At 44.7% G+C, this 20,853-nt stretch overlaps 1 protein-coding gene across 18 annotated transcripts in view; it reads right to left on the bottom strand.

Annotated features, from left to right (window-relative positions):
- The window catches only part of SRCIN1 (SRC kinase signaling inhibitor 1), a 1,023,634-nt gene that overhangs the window by 101,114 nt on the left and 901,667 nt on the right, over positions 1-20,853 (bottom strand). For all 18 annotated transcript variants that reach the window (XM_073608254.1, XM_073608252.1, XM_073608255.1 and 15 more), the window contains one exon: positions 11,323-11,453. In XM_073608254.1, the coding sequence (XP_073464355.1) occupies positions 11,323-11,453 (131 nt within the window). The remainder of the gene's footprint in view (positions 1-11,322; positions 11,454-20,853) is intronic.

Here is a 20,853-nt window from a genome sequence, read left to right as displayed (position 1 = left end):
ATTGGTGGAAAGATGGGTTGTGAGTATGCTCTTTGCTCCTACTCGAAGGGTTGTGCCAATGATGGGATGGGAAGTCAGGGCTGAGGGTAATCGGTCAAAGCACCAAGCAGCCCCCTTTAATGGCACCACTGTCTGGGCTTGTTCTAGTTAGATGCAAAGTTTAGACTTACTATGCCGATTCCAATCTATGATTCAAGGTGTACTGCCCTGTAATAATTACGTATATCCGGGAGGGCCAACCCTTCAAAATGTTTAGGCAGCGTTAGATAGCATCTGCGTAGCCTGGGTTTGGAGTTCATATAAATTTAATAAAAACGGAGTTTACCTGCTTATTGGGGTGCAATCTTGATCGGCAATGCCTGAAAAAAGTACAAAAATTAAGGGAGGATGGACATCTTCATGAGGTTACATCTACCAAACCAGGAGTGCAAGCCCCTGGTCCACTCCTGTAACAATAAACGGGTCTTGGTCAATAAGGGCGGGAAGTTGAGGTCGAAGGTGCGCTTTAAATCACCCGGGATCAAGGTTCCCAGATACTTGAGAGAGCAGTCCGACCATTTGAATTTAAATTGGGATTTCAGTGTGCTCAATCTTTTGGAAGGTATATTAACCCCCCATTGCCGCAGATTTGTCGCAGTTGACTTTTAGATTGGAAAGGTTCCCGTACCTATCGAACTCTTTGAGCAGATTCGGTAGGGAAACTACCGGATTGGTCAGGGAAAACAACAGATCATCCGTGTAGGCCGAGATTTTAAATTGAGTAGTACCTACGGCCACCCCCGTAATATCAGGATGTGAGCGTACCGTACATAAAAAGGGTTCAAGAGCTAGAGCAAAAAGTAGGGGTGAAAGTGGACACCCTTGTCTGGTTCCATTTGTGATAGGGAATGTTTCTGAAAGAATTCCATTAACTTTAACCTAAGCCGTAGGTGTGGAGTAGATACTGGAGATCCATTGTAGCATTTTAGGTCCCAAGCCAATCCGTTTAAGGACCGAAGACATAAAAGCCCAATTGACACGGTCAAACGCCTTCTCAGCATCTGTGCTGTGAAATACGCAAGGTATCTTCGACGTGGCAGTTATGTGGACCAGGTTGAGCACCTTGGTGGTGTTATCCCTAGCCTCTCGGGCTGGAATAAAGCCCACCTCGTCTAGATAGACGATATCCGGCATAAATTGGGTCAATCTATTGGCCAGGATTTTTGTGAAAAGCTTAAGGTCAATGTTCAGTAAGGAGATGGGTCTGTAACTGTCGCATGCTGCCGGGTCCTTACCTTGCTTATGAATAAGGGAGATATGCGCTCACAGGGTATCACTAGTTAAAGAGCCCCCCTCCCCAAGGCTGTTAAACATCCTCACCATATGGGGACCTAGCAGTGGGAGGAGAGCCTGGTAGTACTGTAGGGTAAACCCATCCGGGCCTGGTGCTTTGCTGGGTTTCATCCCTCCCACTGCTCGTTGCAGTTCCTCCAAAGTGATGGGGTCGTCTAATTCTGTTCCCATTTCTATCGGTAGTTGGGGCAGCCGTGAGGTGGCGATGTAGTCCTCTATTGTCGTGTCAATAGGAGCCCTAACTGGGAGGTTATACAGAGAAGAATAGTAATTCCTAAATTCTTGTGCTATTTGAATTGGCATAGTTCTCTTTGTCTCGAAGGTGCTATAATATGGGGTATGAACGTTTTGAGTTTGTGATTTCTGACCGCTTTAGCGAGCATTTTCCCACATTTATTTACGGATTCGTATGCAAGTTTTCGGCAAAAATGTATCGCCGCTTTAGCTCTATATTGGAGTAAGTCCACTGTTTGTTTTCTAAGGGAGGAGAGCTCAGCTTCCAAGGAGGTCACAGGCGTTTGTTTGTGCTTAGATTCCACTATGCGAATCTTATTCAGAAGTTGCATCAGTTGTCGTCCCCACTCTTTTTTAATGCGTGCGCCATGTTTGATTAGTGTCCCTCTGATTACAGATTTATGCGCTTCTCCCTGCTTATCTGGGATGGGTGATCTGTCTATGAAAGTTCCCCGGACAAGGGAGAGGGACTGTATGTGACGGCGTGCAGCCGGGAACACACAGCTATTGAAATGAAAGCTGTGATGTTCCCGGCGCTGTAATCAAACAGGCGGCGACAGCTCTCCTCTCCCTTCACTGGCTGCAATGGGGACACTAGCTACACTACTGGGGACACTGGCTACGCTGCAATGGGGACACTGGCTGCACTACTGGGGACACTGGCTGCACTACTGGGGACGCTGGCAACACTGCTGGGGACGCTGGCTGCACTGCTGGGGACGCTGGCTGCACTGCTGGGGACGCTGGCTGCACTGCTGGGGACGCTGGCTGCACTGCTGGGGACGCTGGCTGCACTGCTGGGGACACTGGCTGCACTACTGGGGACACTGGCTGGCTGCATCTGACGGGCACTGGTGAGGCTGCATTGATCTCTTGTATCATGTCCGCAGTCTCTGACTCTCTGACCATGTCCCCAGTCTCTTACCATCTCCTGTACCATGTCCCCGGTCTCTGACCATCACCTGTACCATGTCCCCAGTATCTGACCATCTCCTGTACCATGTCCTCAGTCTCTGACCATCTCCTGTAGTATGTCTGCAGTCTCTGACCATCTCCTGTACCATGTCTGCAGTCTCTGACCATCTCCTGTACCATGTCCCCAGTCTCTGACCATCTTCTGTACCATGTCCCCAGTCTCTGACCATCTCCTGTACCATGTCCTCAGTCTCTAACCATCTCCTGTACCATGTCCTCAGTCTCTGACCATCTCCTGTACCATGTCCGCAGTCTCTGACCATCTCCTCTACCATGTCTGCAGTCTCTGACCATCTCCTCTACCATGTCTGCAGTCTCTGACCATCTCCTCTACCATGTCCCCAGTCTCTGACCATCTCCTGTACCATGTCCCCAGTCTCTGACCATCTCCTGTACCATGTCCCCAGTCTCTGACCATCTCCTGTACCATGTCCCCAGTCTCTGACCATCTCCTGTACCATGTCCCCAGTCTCTGACCATCTCCTGTACCATGTCCCCAGTCTCTGACCATCTCCTGTACCATGTCCCCAGTCTCTGACCATCTCCTGTACCGTGTCCTCAGTCTCTGACCATCTCCTGTACCGTGTCCTCAGTCTCTGACCATCACCTGTACCATGTCTTCAGTCTCTGACCATCTCCTGTACCATGTCCCCAGTCTCTGACCATCTCCTGTACCATGTCCCCAGTCTCTGACCATCTCCTGTACCATGTCCCCAGTCTCTGACCATCTCCTGTACCATGTCCCCAGTCTCTGACCATCTCCTGTACCATGTCCCCAGTCTCTGACCATCTCCTGTAGTATGTCGTCAGTCTCTGACCATCTCCTGTAGTATGTCGTCAGTCTCTGACCATCTCCTGTAGTATGTCTGCAGTCTCTGACCATCTCCTGTACCATATCCTCAGTCTCTGACCATCTCCTGTACCGTGTCCTCAGTCTCTGACCATGACCTGTACCATGTCTTCAGTCTCTGACCATCTCCTGTACCATGTCCCCAGTCTCTGACCATCTCCTGTACCATGTCTGCAGTCTCTGACCATCTCCTGTACCATGTTCTCAGTCTCTGACCATCTCCTGTAGTATGTCTGCAGTCTCTGACCATCTCCTGTACCATATCCTCAGTCTCTGACCATCTCCTGCACCGTGTCCTCAGTCTCTGACCATGACCTGTACCATGTCTTCAGTCTCTGACCATCTCCTGTACCATGTCCCCAGTCTCTGACCATCTCCTGTACCATGTCTGCAGTCTCTGACCATCTCCTGTACCATGTTCTCAGTCTCTGACCATCTCCTGTAGTATGTCTGCAGTCTCTGACCATCTCCTGTACCATGTCTGCAGTCTCTGACCATCTCCTGTACCATGTCCTCAGTCTCTGACCATCTCCTGTAGTATGTCTGCAGTCTCTGACCATCTCCTGTACCATGTCCTCAGTCTCTGACCACCTCCTGTAGTATGTCTGCAGTCTCTGACCACCTCCTGTACCATGTCCTCAGTCTCTGACCATCTCCTGTACCATGTCCTCAGTCTCTGACCATCTCTGCAGTCTCTGACCATCTCCTGTACCATGTCCCCAGTCACTGACCATCTCCTGTCTAAAAATATTTTTTAAAACAGTCACTTTCGGTATCTGTGTTTCGGTTTTCGGGATCAAGGAAGATTTATTTTTGGTATCAGTTTCGGCACCGAAAAAAACATTCTGTTCATCCCTATCAAGTACAATCAGCGGCTGCACCTATTCCGGTCGCAGTCGCAGCCACACATTCACTACAACTGCCAGCTCCATCCCGTTTCTCTGGGGACTCCAAGGCCTGCAGGGGGTTCCTCAGCCAATGCACTATTCATTTTGAGCTCCAACCTCAAAACTTCCTGTCTGATCGGGCAAAGGTAGTCTATATCATTTCCCTCCCCTCCGGTGAAGCTTTAGCTTAGGCTGCCCCGCTGTGGGAGAAGAATGATCCGGTGGTTTCCAGCCTGTCCGACTTCTTGAAGCGCTTTCATAACATCTTCAAGGAGCCGGCTCAGGTTTCTTCAGCGGCTAGTGCCCTTTTACGTCTTCGCCAAGAATCTAGTTCAGTGGGACAATATGCTCTTCAGTTCCGTATCCTCACAGCTGAATTGTTTTCAGGAGAGGTCCCTAAAAAAAAAAAAAAAAAACGCCAGCACTCCCTGGGCCCTAGCCAGTCTGAGCTCTCCTCTCTTCATCCCGTGGAGCATCTTCTGCCTGCTGAGGAACCTTTGCAGCTGGGCCGGACCAGACTCACCCCTAAAGAATGTGCTAGGCGCAGAACTCTGGGCTTGTGTCTCTATTGTTGGGGTAAGGGTAATTTTCATGACTCCTGCTCGCTTTGTCCGGGAAATGTTTGGGTCTAATACATTTGGAAGGTGGAGTATTGGTTCCAGAAACATCACCTTCTCGTCTTCTTCTTCTGGTGTACCTTCATGTAGGCACTTCTTCTCAATAGATCTTTGCATATCTGGATTCCGGGGCTGCCGGCAATTTTATGGACTGGAGAACTGCTTCTTCCATTAAGCTTACTACGCCACTGGTAGTCTCGGCAATTGATGGCACTATTCTCTCAGGGGGCCCTATCTGCTTCCAGACTCTACCCATTAGGATGTCTGTAGGGATACTCCACCATGAGTGGATATCCTTCCTCATTCTACCCAAGGCCTCTACCCCCATTGTATTGGGCCTTCCTTGGCTAGAGCTCCACTCTCCACATGTGGACTGGGTCTCTGGGCAGATCCTGGCTTGGGGTCCCTCATGTTTCTCGTCCTGCCTTCTAAAGGTGTCCCCCAAGGAGAGACTTCCGGTTTCTACCAATGAATGTGCTATTGACCTTGTCCCTGGAGCAACTCTGCCCAGGGGTCGTACCTACCCTCTGTCCATTCCAGAGACCCAGGCCATGTCAGAGTATGTCGACGAGAATCTATAGAGGCTTCATCCGGAAATCCTCATTGCTTACAGGGGCAGGGTTCTTTTTCGTTGCCAAAAAGGATGCTACCTTGAGACGCTGCATCGACTAGCAAGGCTTAAACGCGGTGACCATCAAAAATCAATACCCCTTGCCCTTAATATCTGAGCTATTCCACAGGCTGAAGGGTGCCCCCATTTTCACCAAGTTGGATCTCAGAGGTGCATGCAATCTGATTCGGATCCTGGAAAACGACGAATGGAAAACAGCGTTTAACACCAGGGATGGGCATTACGAATACCTGGTTATGCCTTTTGGTTTGTGTAATGCCCCAGCTGTGTTCCAAAATTTTGTCAATGAAATCTTCAGGGATCTGCTGTACCAGTTTGTTGTCATCTATCTGGATGACATTCTCATCTTTTCGGAAAATCTGCTTGTCCACAGAAATCATGTCCGCACTGTACTTCAGCGCCTTAGAGAGAATAATCTGTATGCCAAGCTGGAGAAATGTTCTTTTGAATGTTCTGAGGTCCTATTTCTGGGATGCTTTGTCTCGAGTTTGGGTCTTTGTATGAATCGTAGAAAGGTCTTGGCCATTACCAACTGGCCTCTTCCTGCTAGCCTCAAGGCCACACAGCGCTTTCTTGGGTTCACAAATTATTATAGGCAGTTCATAAGGAATTACTGTTTAATTGCTGCGCCTATTATCGCTTTGACCAAGAAGGGTGCGAATGTCAAGGACTAGCCTCCTGAAGCTGTCTCTGCATTTGACGACCTGAAACAGGCCTTTGTTGCTGGACCTCTCTTGAGGAGACCGAATCCAGGGGATCCATTTTTTATTGCAGACGCTTCTTCAATGGGGGGGTGGGAGCTGTGCTTCTTCAATCCTTTGAGAAGAGAGGTCAACCATGTGCGTTCTTCTCCCAAAAAATTTCTCAGGCAGAGAGAAATGATGCTATTGGTGATCGGGAACTTCTTGCAATTAAATTAGCGTTAGAGGAGTGGTGTCATCTCTTGGAGGGTTCCCATCACTCCATAACGATTTTTATTGATCTCAAGAATCTACAGTACCACAGAATGCTAAACGTCTGAATCCCAGACAGGCCAGGTGGAGTCTTTTCATTTTAATTTCACGATTACATACAAACCTGGTTCCTGCAACGGTCTGGCTGATGTACTCTCTAGGTCATTTGACACTTTGGACGAGGGGTCCACCCCTGAACCTGAGCCGATCGTTCTGACCTCATGCACTGTGCCCATTCTACCCCCCTGTAGTTCCTCCTGGCAAGACCTTCGTCCCCACTGAGCTAAGATCCTTCATTAGGGAACAAGGGGGCAGGTCATGCTGGGTTCCTCCGATCCTTCCTGCTCATCAGTTGTCACTACTGGTGGCCTAATCTCCGCTCGGATGTCAAAGACAACATTAAGGCTTGTCATGTCTGTTCTCAGTCTAAATCCTCCACACAAGGCCCTGCTGGTCTTCTCATTCCCTTGCCCATTCCGAAGGAGCCCTGGTCTCAGATTGCCATGGATTTTATCACTCATCTCCCACTATCAGAGAATAATATGGTCATTTGGGTGGTAATCAATCGGCTCTCCAAGATGGCTCATTTTGTTCCTCTTCCTGGTCTTCCTTCTGCTCCTGCCTTGGTTCCCATTTTTGTTCGAGAAATTTTCCACCTCCATGGTGTTCCCTTCTCATATTATTTCTGACAGGGGCATTCAATTTACATCTCGTTTTTGAGAGCCTTTTGCAAATCCCTCAATATTGTCTTGGATTTTTCCTCTTCTTACCACTCTCAATCCAATGGGCAGACTGAGAGGGTTAATCAGAAGTTAGAGCTCTTTCTTAGCACCTTAGTCTCTGCTCATGACGATTGGTCCTCTCTACTCCCGTGGGCAGAATTCTCTCACAACAATCATGTAAATACCAGTTCTCAGAAAACACCCTTTTTCGCGGTTTATGGAAAACTCTCTCTTCCCATTACCTGTTCTCCAGATATTCCAGCTTTGGCTACGGCTCAGGAGTCTTTCAATTTTATTTGGGGTGATGTTCAAGAATCCCTCCAGGCAGCTGCTGACAAATTCAAAGGCTTTGCTGACCGCCACAGGCGTAAACCGCCTTCTCTACAACCAGGGGACAAAGTCAGGCTCTCCACCAGGACTGCAGCTAAATCCATCCCCACCACTACAGGCTTGTGGTAAACACCCGCTGGCTCTTGGATTCCGCACCCTGAGAAATCTCATGCTCTAGCTCCCAGTGTCATCCATGTAGGTACTAGAGTACCTGCTCTCCTGTATGTCCTAGAGCTTCATCCGCAGCAGTCAGCCATAGGGTCCACTACCTTGCGGTGCACTCCAGACCCCAACAGGGAGCATCTGTCACTTGGACTCAGGTGACCTGACAGATGTCACAGATATGACAGTAAGAAAATATTTATAATACGTTATAACAGTTTTTTGAACTGCTTAATCTAACCGTGATGAACTGGTACATTTTTATGGATATCCTTAAAATAAGTGGTATACTTTAAGTAACAAAAAATCCATGTGTTATGTTATCTGAGTTTATCAAATTTTTTGGTCTTTGCAAGTGCACTAAGCAACAAAACCTGAGGAAACAAAATACCTTTTTGTTATCGTGATGGATATAGGAATTGTAGATCATCTTAAACAATTAGGATATATGCAACTGGTTACATAAGATGGACTCAGGCAAATATAAGAATAACATTCCAGGCCAGCCCTCATTAAATCCTGCCCCATCATGCTTCATTTTTTTCCAGTGACCTAGAAGCTCTGCTGTGGAGAGTTTTACAGTGGGGACGGAAAGTATTCAGACCCCCTTAAATTTTTCACTCTTTGTTATATTGCAGCCATTTGCTAAAATCATTTAAGTTCATTTTTTTCCTCATTAATGTACACACAGCACCCCATATTGACAGAAAAACACAGAATTGTTGACATTTTTGCAGATTTATTAAAAAAGAAAAACTTAAATATCACATGGTCCTAAGTATTCCGACCCTTTGCTCAGTATTTAGTAGAAGCCATGAGTCTTTTTGGGAAAGAAGCAACAAGTTTTTCACACCTGGATTTGGGGATCCTCTGCCATTTCTCCTTGCAGATCCTCTCCAGTTTTGTCAGGTTGGATGGTAAACGTTGGTGGACAGCCATTTTTAGGTCTCTCCAGAGATGCTCAATTGGGTTTAAGCCAGGGCTCTGGCTGGGCCATTCAAGAACAGTCACGAACTTGTTGTGAAGCCACTCCTTCGTTATTTTAGCTGTGTGCTTAGGGTCATTGTCTTGTTGGAAGGTAAACCTTCAGCCCAGTCTGAGGCCCTGAGCACTCTGGAGAAGGTTTTCGTCCAGGATATCCCTGTACTTGGCTGCATTCATCTTTCCCTTGATTGCAACCAGTCATCCTGTCCCTGCAGCTGAAAAACACCCCCACAGCATGATGCTGCCACCACCATGCTTCACTGATGGGACTGTATTGGACAGGTGATGAGCAGTGCCTGGTTTTTTCCACACATACCGCTTAGAATTAAGGCCAAAAAGTTCTATCCTGGTCTCATGAGACCAGAGAATCTTATTTATCACCATCTTGGAGTCCTTCAGGTGTTTTTTTTAGCAAACTCCATGCAGGCTTTCATGTGTCTTGCACTGAGGAGAGGCTTCCGTCGGGCCACTCTGCCATAAAGCCCCAAGTGGTGGAGGGCTGCAGTGATGGTTGACTTTCTACAACTTTCTCCCATCTCCTGACTGCATCTCTGGAGCTCAGCCACAGTGATCTTTGGGTTCTTCTTTACCTCTCTTACCAAGGCTCTTCTCCCCCGACAGCTCAGTTTGGCCGGACGGCCAGCTCTAGGAAGGGTTCTGGTCGTCCAAAACAGCTTCCATTTAAGGATTATGGAGGCCACTGTGCTCTTAGGAACCTTAAGTGCAGCAGAATTTTTTTGTAACCTTGGCCAGATCTGTGCATGCCACAATTCTGTCTCTGAGCTCTTCAGGCAGTTCCTTTGACCTCATGATTCTCATTTGCTCTGACATGCACTGTGAGCTGTAAGGTCTTATATAGACAAGTGTCTGGCTTTCCTAATCAAGTCAAATCAGTATATTTAAACACAGCTGGACTCAAATGAAGGTGTAGAACCATCTCAAGGATGATCAGAAGAAATGGACAGCACCTGAGTTAAATATATGAGTGTCACAGCAAAGGGTCGGAATACTTAGGACCAGGTGATATTTCAGTTTTTCTTTTTTAATAAATCTGCAAAAATGTCAACTATTCTGTGTTTTTCTGTCAATATGGGGTGCTGTGTGTACATTAATGAGGAAAAAAATGAACTTAAATGATTTTAGCAAATGGCTGCAATATAACAGTGAAAAATTAAGGGGGTCTGAATACTTTCCGTCCTCACTGTATATGTTCAGTTGTTAGCTCAGTAAATTGTACTTCGCTCAGTAGTGTTAAAAAAAACAAAAAACAATTAGCTGGATACATTCCTAAATGCATAAAATATAACTAGATATGTTAAAGATAATAACACCAGAGATTGTTGATCAAGGGAATATCCGATTGCTTTCAGGGAGATCAGAAAGAAATGTAATTTTCCCATGCTGAAGAAAATTGGACCAAGCTTTTTTTTATTACCGATTTTTTTTTTTTTTCTTGAAAAGAAAAATATACATTCAGCTTTCAAATTCTATTCAGGTACATAATACTTGCAATCAATTACAGGATCAACGGGAAAAAAAAATGTCAACACAAATGTAACTACCGGCATACAACAACATAACTCGAGTTTGATATTGCCCTCACCGATATCTAGGATTATTTTATTGATGATCGAAAAGCAAAAAATCCTAAGGGCACTATTGGACCAAGCTTTTTAAGGCTTTTTTTTTACCTCCTTCAACCTGACTGTGTTAACTATGTAAAATGCATGAACCTCACTCTGTTAGTAGATTCATGGATAGTGTTGGAAGACACGACATTGTTTTTTTTTTAATATCAGACATTTATGGATTTTTACTGCCTGCTTAATAAAGCAATTTGGCTTGTTAGAAGTAGTCTTGGAATGTCAGTAAATCAAGATTATACAACAGGGTGTGTATAATCGAAGAGCGCATATAAGAATCTTCATCTGGAAAAAGGATTCATGCATACCCCCTGGTGGTGAGGTATGCCATTTTTCTGGAATGATACAAACAATATTTGTGGAAAGTTAAATTCTCATATTTGAGAAAACTGAGCAAACTGGCTAGTTTTATTGTCACAATATTGACATAACGGTAAGATTTGCAATGTAATGTAAAGTCATTTTTTGAATACAGTATATGGTATTTTGTATTGGGGTCTAATGCTAAGAAACATAAAGCTGGGGCAGTTATTTTGATTTGGACAGTCTAATGATTATTTGGGTGAAGCACTGTATACTAGTATTTAACAGATTGTATAGTGCTGGCACTAGACAACAACAGCTGGAGAGCCCATAGTAGGAAGTAGTTTACATTCAGTACAATACTAACAACTAATGTACACATAGTATATTTGTAGGATCACACAGTTCTTCTGGCATATGGAGAAATAATAACATTTAATTTGTGGCACAGGTATACATGGAATTATGCAGCACATCTAGCCCCAGCCTTCTGTGCTATTTGTATGATGGAAAGCTGCAGAGGCCCTCTCACCTGTCTTAAAGTCAATTGGACTCTATAAGAAGAATTACTGGGGAAAGTAGGCCTCAACTAAAAACATCCCAGGGGCCAGGTGCACTTGATCCACCACTGCAAATGGCAATATATGGGGCAGTTGTCCATTACTAGGTTCCTATTTAATAAAATTTGTTGGTATTTACCTTTGAGATCAGTGAGAGTCTCTCCAAGCTGCTTCAGCACCACAGCTTTCTCTTCCAATTCCTGTACTGAGATCAGCTTGTGGTTGTGTGCAATGTCCTTCTTGATCTTCTCCACTGATTTCTCTAGATCACTGAAAGTAAAAGCCATGGAAGTGGTTAAAATAACACTAACAAGTGGTAACCTATTATATTTTTTGTATTTCACAAATATAGTAAAGTACATAAAGCCACTTATACCATTTGAGCTGTCAAATTAAGCAAACAATTTGTTTTAAAGAAAAAAAAAAAGAAAACGAATGTAGGCTCTTTCTTTTTAATTCATAAAAGTGTAGTTTGGAGGATAATCTCTCAGCCCTGCCTGCTTAATTTATTTTTTAGACTGAATTATCTTTATGAGAGTGCCCAATAAAAAGTGTCACCTCACTTGAAAGTTTGTTTAAAATGTTTATTATACAATAACAATGGATACCAGCACTTTTGGGGAGATGGGCCCCACTCCCTTCTTCATGGCTTAAATAACAGTTAAAGTGATTGTAAAGGTTCCATTTTTTAAATTAAAATAGTAAACATGTCATACTTACCTGCTCTGTGCAATGGATCCACCTCTTCTCGGGTCCCCTGCATGGCCTCCCCCCCACCCCCAATAAAGCCGCTTTCTAATGGGGGCACTCGTGCAGGCTCACTCCCGAGTTGCCCTGTCTATTGACACAGACAGCATGGCTAGCCCCCAGCATCATCATAGGATTTGATTGACAGGAGTGGAAGCTCATGGCTCCCACTGCTATCAATATGCTAAGTGAGGAGGGACAGAGTGAAGAGAGCCACTGCTCTCGTGCACATCACTGGATCAAGATCGGGCTCATGTAAGCTAAAGGGCTGGGGGTGGGACCCTCTGCAACAGAAGGTTTTTTACCTTAACCACTTCCCACCCAGCTTATTGTCAAATGATGGTTGGACAGAAAATTTGTTGTTCCAGATGGACATCATACGTCGTCCTCCCGGAATGGGCTGCGCTGGACACAGCCGATGATTGATCAGTGTACTGGCCCACTGCCAATACCATGTGATCACGGTGACCAGTCACAGCAGATCATATGACAATCGTAAACAATGAATGGCTTTGATTCATCCCATTTATGTCTTTGATGGGCGTGGTGGAGGAGTTTGGGATGGTCTCCGGTCTGATGGGACAAATCTGTGACTTTTCCAATTGGCCCCAAACTCAATTATGCCTACTTACTTCACTCCAAACTGGAAATTCAGCCCACCTTTCGGTACTTAGGGATCCAGATTAACTCTGATCTATCCACTTTTGAGTCTCTTAACATAACACCAATTATATCACATATGGAAACTAGGCTACGTATCTGGACTTCCTTGCCTCTCAATTTGATTGGCCATGTTAGTATTTTTAAAATGATATATTTACCAAAATTTTTATATGTATTTCGGGCATCCCCAGTTTTCTTTAAAAAAAAACTAGACTCTATTCTGACCACCTTCCTCTGGCGGCAGGGGGCACACCCACGTATTGCAAAAAAAAATCTCTTGAAGTTGCAAAATTTGATGGTGGGTTGGCCTGTCTGAACATTTGGAACTATTTTTTGGTGTCACAATTTACCTTTGTTTATGACTGGTTCCGTGAGACACCCTCAAACTCCACCAATTTAACGTCTGCAATTTATGGTTCTAAAACCTCTGTTGTGGATGACTCTGGATACACAGGTCTACGATTATATGCTGCTCACGCAGCTCTCTGATAGATATCAGCTGGCTGGCTTGGCAAGGGGGGGGGGGGGAGGGGGTAAAGTGTTAACACAAACAATGGGGGCGTCTCCTAACACCCCACTGTGGCATAATCCCAACTTCTCGGGAGCTCTTGGGTCACCCAGACTCTTTGTGGTGGACTTGACTCAGGGTCACCCATGCCTCTCACATATTTGTTAATAAAATTTTTGTCTCCTTTGAGGATTTGAAGGCTCGAAATGGAGTGACCAACAAATTATTTTTCAAATATCTATTGTTATGTCATGCCGTTCGGGCACAGATTGGAGGTTTGACCCAGGAGCTCTCAGAATTGCCACTTGAGGTGCTACTGTCCTATCCCGATGTCACTAAACTGGTTTACTTGATGTTTTTATTCGGCTGGATGCAACTACTTTCAACTTGCTCAGAAGTGGGAGGTGTTGGTCCCTGGGCTGTCCGAGAAGGGGTGGGAGGAGGCCTCGGAGGTCTGTTTTCAAGAACTTATTGGTTCTAACGATCAATTTATACAATTAAAGTTTATACACCAGCTGCACAATACTCCTGCTAAGTTAGCCCGTATGGGATTTGTCTCCACTATGGCCTGTTCCCGCTGTGGTTCTACTTGCCCTGCTCTATTAACGCAATGAAATGACATATTTTTTGTTCTTTAATAGCACTTTACACCTACCTGTACCTCATACTCCAGAAGTTGGACTGCTTGGTGTGCTGAATGACTTTATATGCCTGGACTCTTGTTCGTGTATTACTGTTCTATGCTAGGAAATTGATTCTGTTAAGATGGAAAAACGCTTCTGCTCCTGATATTCAAACCTTTTACCATATGGTGAATAAACTTTTACCTGTTTTCAAGCTAATATATAACGGAAGGGCTTGCCCGTAAAAAAATTCTTTAAAATCTGGCCACCCTGGCTTGATATAGCGAACTTCTTTGGGAAGGACACTCCGCTATCTCAACAGTCATAAGGTGGTTGACACAACCTCTTACCATGGTATCTGTGTTCTGAAAAATGCCATGTTGTGGGCTTCCTGGTTCTCCTGCCTAAAGGTGAGGGAGGAGGTGGTGTGGGTATGAGTGGTGTATGTGTGTTACTGTGGTTGTTAGGATTTTTGTTACTCTGTAATAAAACAGAAGAGTAATATTCTGGGCCCTGTGTAGCCCATCTAAAGCAATTCTGAAATGTTATTTTATGGCATATTCCCCCCCATAAAGGGGTATGTAAGGGATGTGTTACGGTTTTGTTAATATGTTGGCCTACTATGGCTGTGTGCTATATACATTTATTGGGTATTCATTTTAATATGAGATATGCCTTTGGTATTGTTAAGAGAAAACAAATAAATACAGGAGATATCTGAACAAATTCAATTGAAACTTATACCTGCAACTGTCTGAGGCCAGGAGGCATGATTTGCTACACATTTGATCAAAAGTGTTTGGTCAACCAATCAGGAAACCCTCCAGTTTCAGACACTAGTATTTCATAGGATGGTTTTAGCTGTTAAATATATACATTCAAACATTAATTTTTCATCATGATAGAAGCACAGGTCTAGATTGTAATACACATTATTGCATGCATGGAAGCTACATAGGTAAATGAAGGTTGATGTTCATTGTAAAATTTACAAATACTTTGGTGGACTTTGTCATCTGTTGCAAGTATCTTGTGGACTTTGTTGGATGTTCTGAAGTCTAAATAAATGCATCTCACTGGATGAACCAAGTTGCTGTGGGAATTCGCTTTTTGGATAAAGTTTTGCATTCCATACCCGCTGGTAAACTCTTGCCTCAACAATAATAATAATAATAATTATTATTATCACTCCTCACCAATCTACTATATGACTACAGGGTTCAGCATTGAAGGGAGAACCAAATTACCCTGAGGTCTAGAATTGTTTGGAAGACGGACTTCCTATTAAGGCCAAGTCTCCTGTCCAGAGAAGGTATCCAGGACTCCTCCCCAGCCATATAGACTGGAATTGGTTGCGAAACCTTTTCCTGACGCCAGCACATGGTTGGGAATCCACCACGCAAGGGAGAGGCTGGCCTTGTAGGTCAGATGCATGGGGCAGTACATGGACTGAGCCTGTTTGTCCAACACTGCCAGAATGTGGTGTTGCAATAGTCTCAACTGAATCTGGGTGTATAGATTAGAATTGGAGGTAACCAATAGATCCAATACACTAATGCAGGCATAAGGTGAGGGTCTCCTCTGGGTCTTGAGTACTTGGGCATGAGAGAAAGAAACAGAAGTTTACCCTGGGGCACGAAGGATCCTGGACAGACCCAAGTCTAATGTCAGGCCCAGAATCTGTGGGATAGTTCCAGTGATAACTTTTACAGGTTGAGGATCCAACCAAAGCTTTGCAGGCTGCACTGTCCATTGGCTTTAAGAATAAATTGGCTTCAAGATTGTACAAGTACCACATGAATTACTTGAGCACGAAGCAAAGCCAAGACCGTGACAAGCACCTTCGGGGTACTGGATGGGCCAAAAGGATGGGATGCAAAAGCGCAGATTGCATTCATGGGCAGGAAAGATGGAAAGTAAACATCCTAAATGTCTATTGAAGGCAGAAGATTTCCAAAAAGAAAGGAGGCCACTGTCAACTCTGAGGGTTTTTAAATTCTGAATAGGAACCATAAACAGGTTTGAGTAGAAGCCTTGAAAGTGTTTCTCTTTTGGTACAGGGGTAATGACCCCTAAAGAGACAGAAGTTGCTGAATCGTAGCAATAAGGTCCATTCATCTCAGTCGAGAGATTGACAAGTTTGAAAGCATGAAGTTCAAAACTCCAGTTTGTAGCCCCTGGAAATTACATTTTGGATCCAGATGCCTGATATTTCCTGAGACCAAAAGGCTGACAGACTTCCCCCTACTCTGACAAGTAAGGGCGCCCTATCAGTGGGAAGAGGACTTGGACTCAAAACTTAACTGGTTTGGAGTGCCACATCCTCGTTTGAAAGAATGTTCCTGGCTTATATTTGGAACTGGAGGAATGAAAGGAAACTTCCTGAACTTCAGAAGTAGATGGGCCTACCTTTTCTGGTGTAAAGTATACTTGCCCCCTGTGATCTCCAAAATGTACTTGTCCAAGGAGGGGACAAACAGGCATCCGCCCTCAAAGGGTAACCACTTAAGGCTTTTCTTACATGGGAGTTCAGCTGATCAGCATTTAAGCCAACAGATAATTAGCATAGTTGGACAGAAGACCTATCCTATATATACCTGGCAAATTGTATTCTCCAAGCCATTCATGCAATAAGAGGTCTAGTGGACTGTGGACTGAATCATCCATTAGGATGGAGCTTGGATCTTGGGACATGCACTGAGTCCAGGAAACAATGGTTTGACAGACAGCCACAGATTGCGTGGCGGTGCCTGCTAAGGAGAATAAGAATCTAAGGACAGCCTCTAACCTCTTATCTACTGAGTCCGTGAACACAGGATTATGTTTACCTACCCAACCCCCCCCCCCCCACACACACACACACACACACACACACACACACACACACCAGTTTGGCTGCACTTCTCTTCACTTTTTCTAGTTCCCCAATATCCACTATCCTATGGTCATGCAGGCACAGTAAAAGCACAATAGAGAGTCAGCGTAGGTGCACTAGTGCCCATAGACATATGCCTACAGAAGGAAAAATGGTGACAATTTAAAAACACTCACAGCAAGCATATTTTACAAAACAAAGAGCACAAAGCTCTGGCACCCTGGAAAGATAATATTTAAAGGACCTCACATCCTGCATTTATCACTGGCAGAGACAGCATTAAAAGACACCACATCCTGTCTTTGACCTCCACAATCGGCAAACTACCATAAGGTTTTCCAGGGACAGGGCTCTGCCACTGGCAGACCATGGCCCTAGACCTGAAGGGCACCCTGCTGCTGACTCAGTGTGATGCACTACATACTTAGGTAAGTGCCCAAGCAGGATTGAGTGCAACATTATAGGCCAGCCCTGTTTTTTTTTATACAGTGTGGTCTGGGTACAGACGTCCCAGGTTTAGCTAAAGATTCAATCTATTCAGACATCCAGGTGGAGGGGGACGTGACCGGACTTGAGTATAGTGGGAGCATGGAGCGAGAGCTCAGGATGTGTGTGTGCCTTCTCCCACCTTCCCCCTGGAGCGAGATGGTGCTGCAGTGCATGGAGACGCCGAGCGGCTGGAGCTGCTGACTGTCGGGGGTAGGAGTATTGTGCTCAGATGTCGCTCGGATAGATCCGGCAGGCTGATTGACAGACCGAGCCTCTGCTTGGAGGTGGGAGAGGAGGCGTTGCACAGTCTCGGATAGCTCCGGACAAACCCGAGAGATGCCGAACAGCTGAGAGGCAGCCTGTAAGTTAAAAAAAAAAAAGAAACCCTGCGAAAACTCTGTGAAAGGAAGAAGAAAGATATCCAGCATAGTATGAGCAGCAACGTGTGAGAGTGAGTACTGGCACGGGTAATTATATCAGCATCGGCGGCTGGATCAATAAAGGTATGGCTGGAGTCCCCCTCAGGGAGTCAAAGATGGGCTGGAGCGGTGAGTGACGCACTTTTGTATTAGTATTCCGAAAACTTATGCACATCGTTCTGATAATATAGCTTTTTGAACTGTGAACCAATCCATGCACTGCGTTCTGATAAACGCTTTACCTGAATTGTGAATAAGTCCATACACTGCACTCTGATAAACGCATTACCTGAACTGTGAATAAGCCCATGCACCGCGCTCTGATTAACGCATTACCTGAACAGTGAATAAGCCCATGCACTGCGCTCTGATTAACGCATTTCCTGAACTGTGAATAAGTCAATGCACTATGCTTTGATAAATGCACCATCTGAATTGTGAATGAATCCATGTATTGTGTCCTGGTAAATGCAACTCTCAACTATGCTTTGGAAAAATGCACTGTTTGAACTGCGAATAAGCCCAAGCACTGTACTCTGATAATCGCATTGCCTGAACAGTGAATAAGCCCATGCACAGCGCTCTGACAAACGTATTACTTGAACTGTGAATTTCCTCCCTCTTCCTCCCTGATGTTGAAGTAGGATAGCTTGAGATCCTGTATATGGATGAGGCTTGGGACCTTAAAGTAGCCGTTTTTTTTTCTATAGGAGCAACTTTGCTCTAATACACTTTACTATAGGAGCAACAATATGACTAGAATCATTGGAAAAAGTTTGGAATGAGGGACTTTATAGGCATAACACAGAAACGTTTTTAAAAAAGAGTTTCAGTATTTATTACAAAAAACAAAACTAGAGAACACATACATAGACTTACATAAATTCACAGATAAAACCCATGAGCATGTTAAATACACCATCTACATAATTAATAAATATTGAACAAAATTCGGATAACCGAGCAGTTCACTATTTCCAGTAGTAACAGATTTCAAAGAGACAGTGTAGCGTATATAACTCCGCTCAGCTTGCTCTACATGTTACGCATTCAGTAACGCTTCCTCAGGAGCTTTTGGCATATTCTATGAACAGAAGAATGAGTATAAGTTTGTTGCATTCTACATAAGTAACATACATTTATATATAGCGTAATATTGCCGCCCCTGTGATATTGGTAGTTGGAATCATGTCCCTAGGCCAAAGCCCAACCCTCTGTTATCATATAAAGGTACATAGGGAGCCTAAAAAGGGACAGAAAAGGGAAGGAAAGGGGAGAAAAACAGAGGGGGAAGAAAGGAAATAGGTAAGAGAAAAAAAAGGAGAGTAATTGAACAGAAAAAGGGAAGGAAGGGGGGAGGGGAGGGGGAAGGAGGGGGAAAAAGAAAGGAGAACTGGTATATATAATATGGGAACTATGGGGAGGGGTATAACGTACAAATTATTTAAAGGGTGGGCAATGAGGAGTGAGCTTGTCAATATAGAGATATAAATATATAATTATGACCGGATATCTATTTACATTTTCCACAGAAAAGAAAAGATATATAAAATAGGATGAGTGGGGAGTACTATCCTTCACCTTAGTAGGTGTCCAGAAAGGGCAGGTCTTCAAGTCGATTTAATGAAGTGGTCTGATATATATATATATATATAACACACAGGGGGTGGTATACTTAATGTCCTGTGTATGTGGAGTCTTCTATGTTGGGATGACAGCCCGATGCTTTTGGCAACGCATCAAAGACCATGTATATCTTTCAACAAATGGTAAAATGCTGACCCCGGTCAGCAGACATCTTGACCTTTATCATGGATTTGATTGCGACATGTGCCTCATTCATTGCCCTAGCGGTAATCCCCAAGGATCCACGTGGAGGCAATTGGAACAAGGTGATCTTACAAAAAGAAACATTATGGATCGAGCGCTTGAACGCTACCAATGCCCAAGGCATTAATGAGACACAGTCGTATAGACCGTTCTTGTAATGACACTCTGTCTATTAAGAACACTACAACATTTGTGTATTCAATTTCCCAATTCCCCGTTCTTCTCTTTTTTCTTCCCGGCATCCCTGGTATTTAATAGTTCTTCATGATTTTAAACTAGTGTAGGTCTGATTGGACAACATAGTAGGTGAGGTTGAAAAAAGACACAAGTCCATCAAGTCCAACCTATGTGTGTGATTATGTGTCAGTATTACATTACATATCCCTGTATATTGCGGTCATTCAGGTGATTATCTAATAGTTTCTTGAAGCTATCAATGCTCTCCGCTGAGACCACCGCCTGTGGAAGGGAATTCCACATCCTTGCCGCTCTTACAGTAAAGAACCCTCTACGTAGTTTAAGGTTAAACCTCTTTTCTTCTAATTGTAATGAGTGGCCACGAGTCTTATTAAACTCTCTTCTGCGAAAAAGTTTTATCCCTATTGTGGGGTCACCAGTACAGTATTTGTAAATTGAAATCATATCCCCTCTCAAGCGTCTCTTCTCCAGAGAGAATAAGTTCAGTGCTCGCAACCTTTCCTCATAACTAAGATCCTCCAGACCCTTTATTAGCTTTGTTGCCCTTCTTTGTACTCGCTCCATTTCCAGTACGTCCCTCCTGAGGACTGGTGCCCAGAACTGGACAGCATACTCCAGGTGCGGGCGGACCAGAGTCTTGTAGAGCGGGAGAATTATCGTTTTATCTCTGCAGTTGATCCCCCTTTTAATGCATGCCAATATTCTGTTTGCTCTATTAGCAGCAGCTTGGCATTGCATGCCATTGCTGAGCCTATCATCCACTAGGACCCCCAAGTCCTTTTCCATCCTAGATTCCCCCAGAGGTTCTCCCCCCGAACGATGTATTAAATTATTTTTAGCTTGTAATTATACATTTTTTATGCTTATATTCCTAGGAATACAAAATATTGTTTATGTCACTGTGATGTAGCCCTTTGTGAGCTGTTTTGTTGCAATGCCCCTTCTTACACTTGCTTCCAACAATTCTCTTCATTGCTGAGCTTTTTTCTTTGCCAACTTAAATTTTCAACCTGACTCCTTTTTCCCTACTATTAGCTGGTCCAGTGATGTGGTGCACTATGCGGCCGCAAAGCGCCGTCTGGATACAGCCAATCGGCTGTCAGCGGCGCTTTTAGCCCCGGTAGGGAGACATCCATGTCTCTTCCTGGTGCTACGCTCTGCAGCTGCGCCGAAGGCCCGCCTCCCGCTCCTAATGGATGCAGGCTGGCGGCTCTCAGGTCAAGCGCATGCGCACCAAAGCCCGGCTGGGTGTGTGAACATCATTTCCGACTCTACGGACTGACGTCACCACCGGGACGGGTCTACAAAGAGACCCTTT

The sequence above is a fragment of the Aquarana catesbeiana genome, linkage group LG12, assembly GCF_042186555.1.
Source record: "Aquarana catesbeiana isolate 2022-GZ linkage group LG12, ASM4218655v1, whole genome shotgun sequence".
Taxonomy (NCBI): Eukaryota; Metazoa; Chordata; class Amphibia; order Anura; family Ranidae; genus Aquarana; species Aquarana catesbeiana.
The sequence above is the reverse complement of the archived record's forward strand: the minus strand, read 5'-3'. Positions and strand labels throughout refer to the sequence as shown.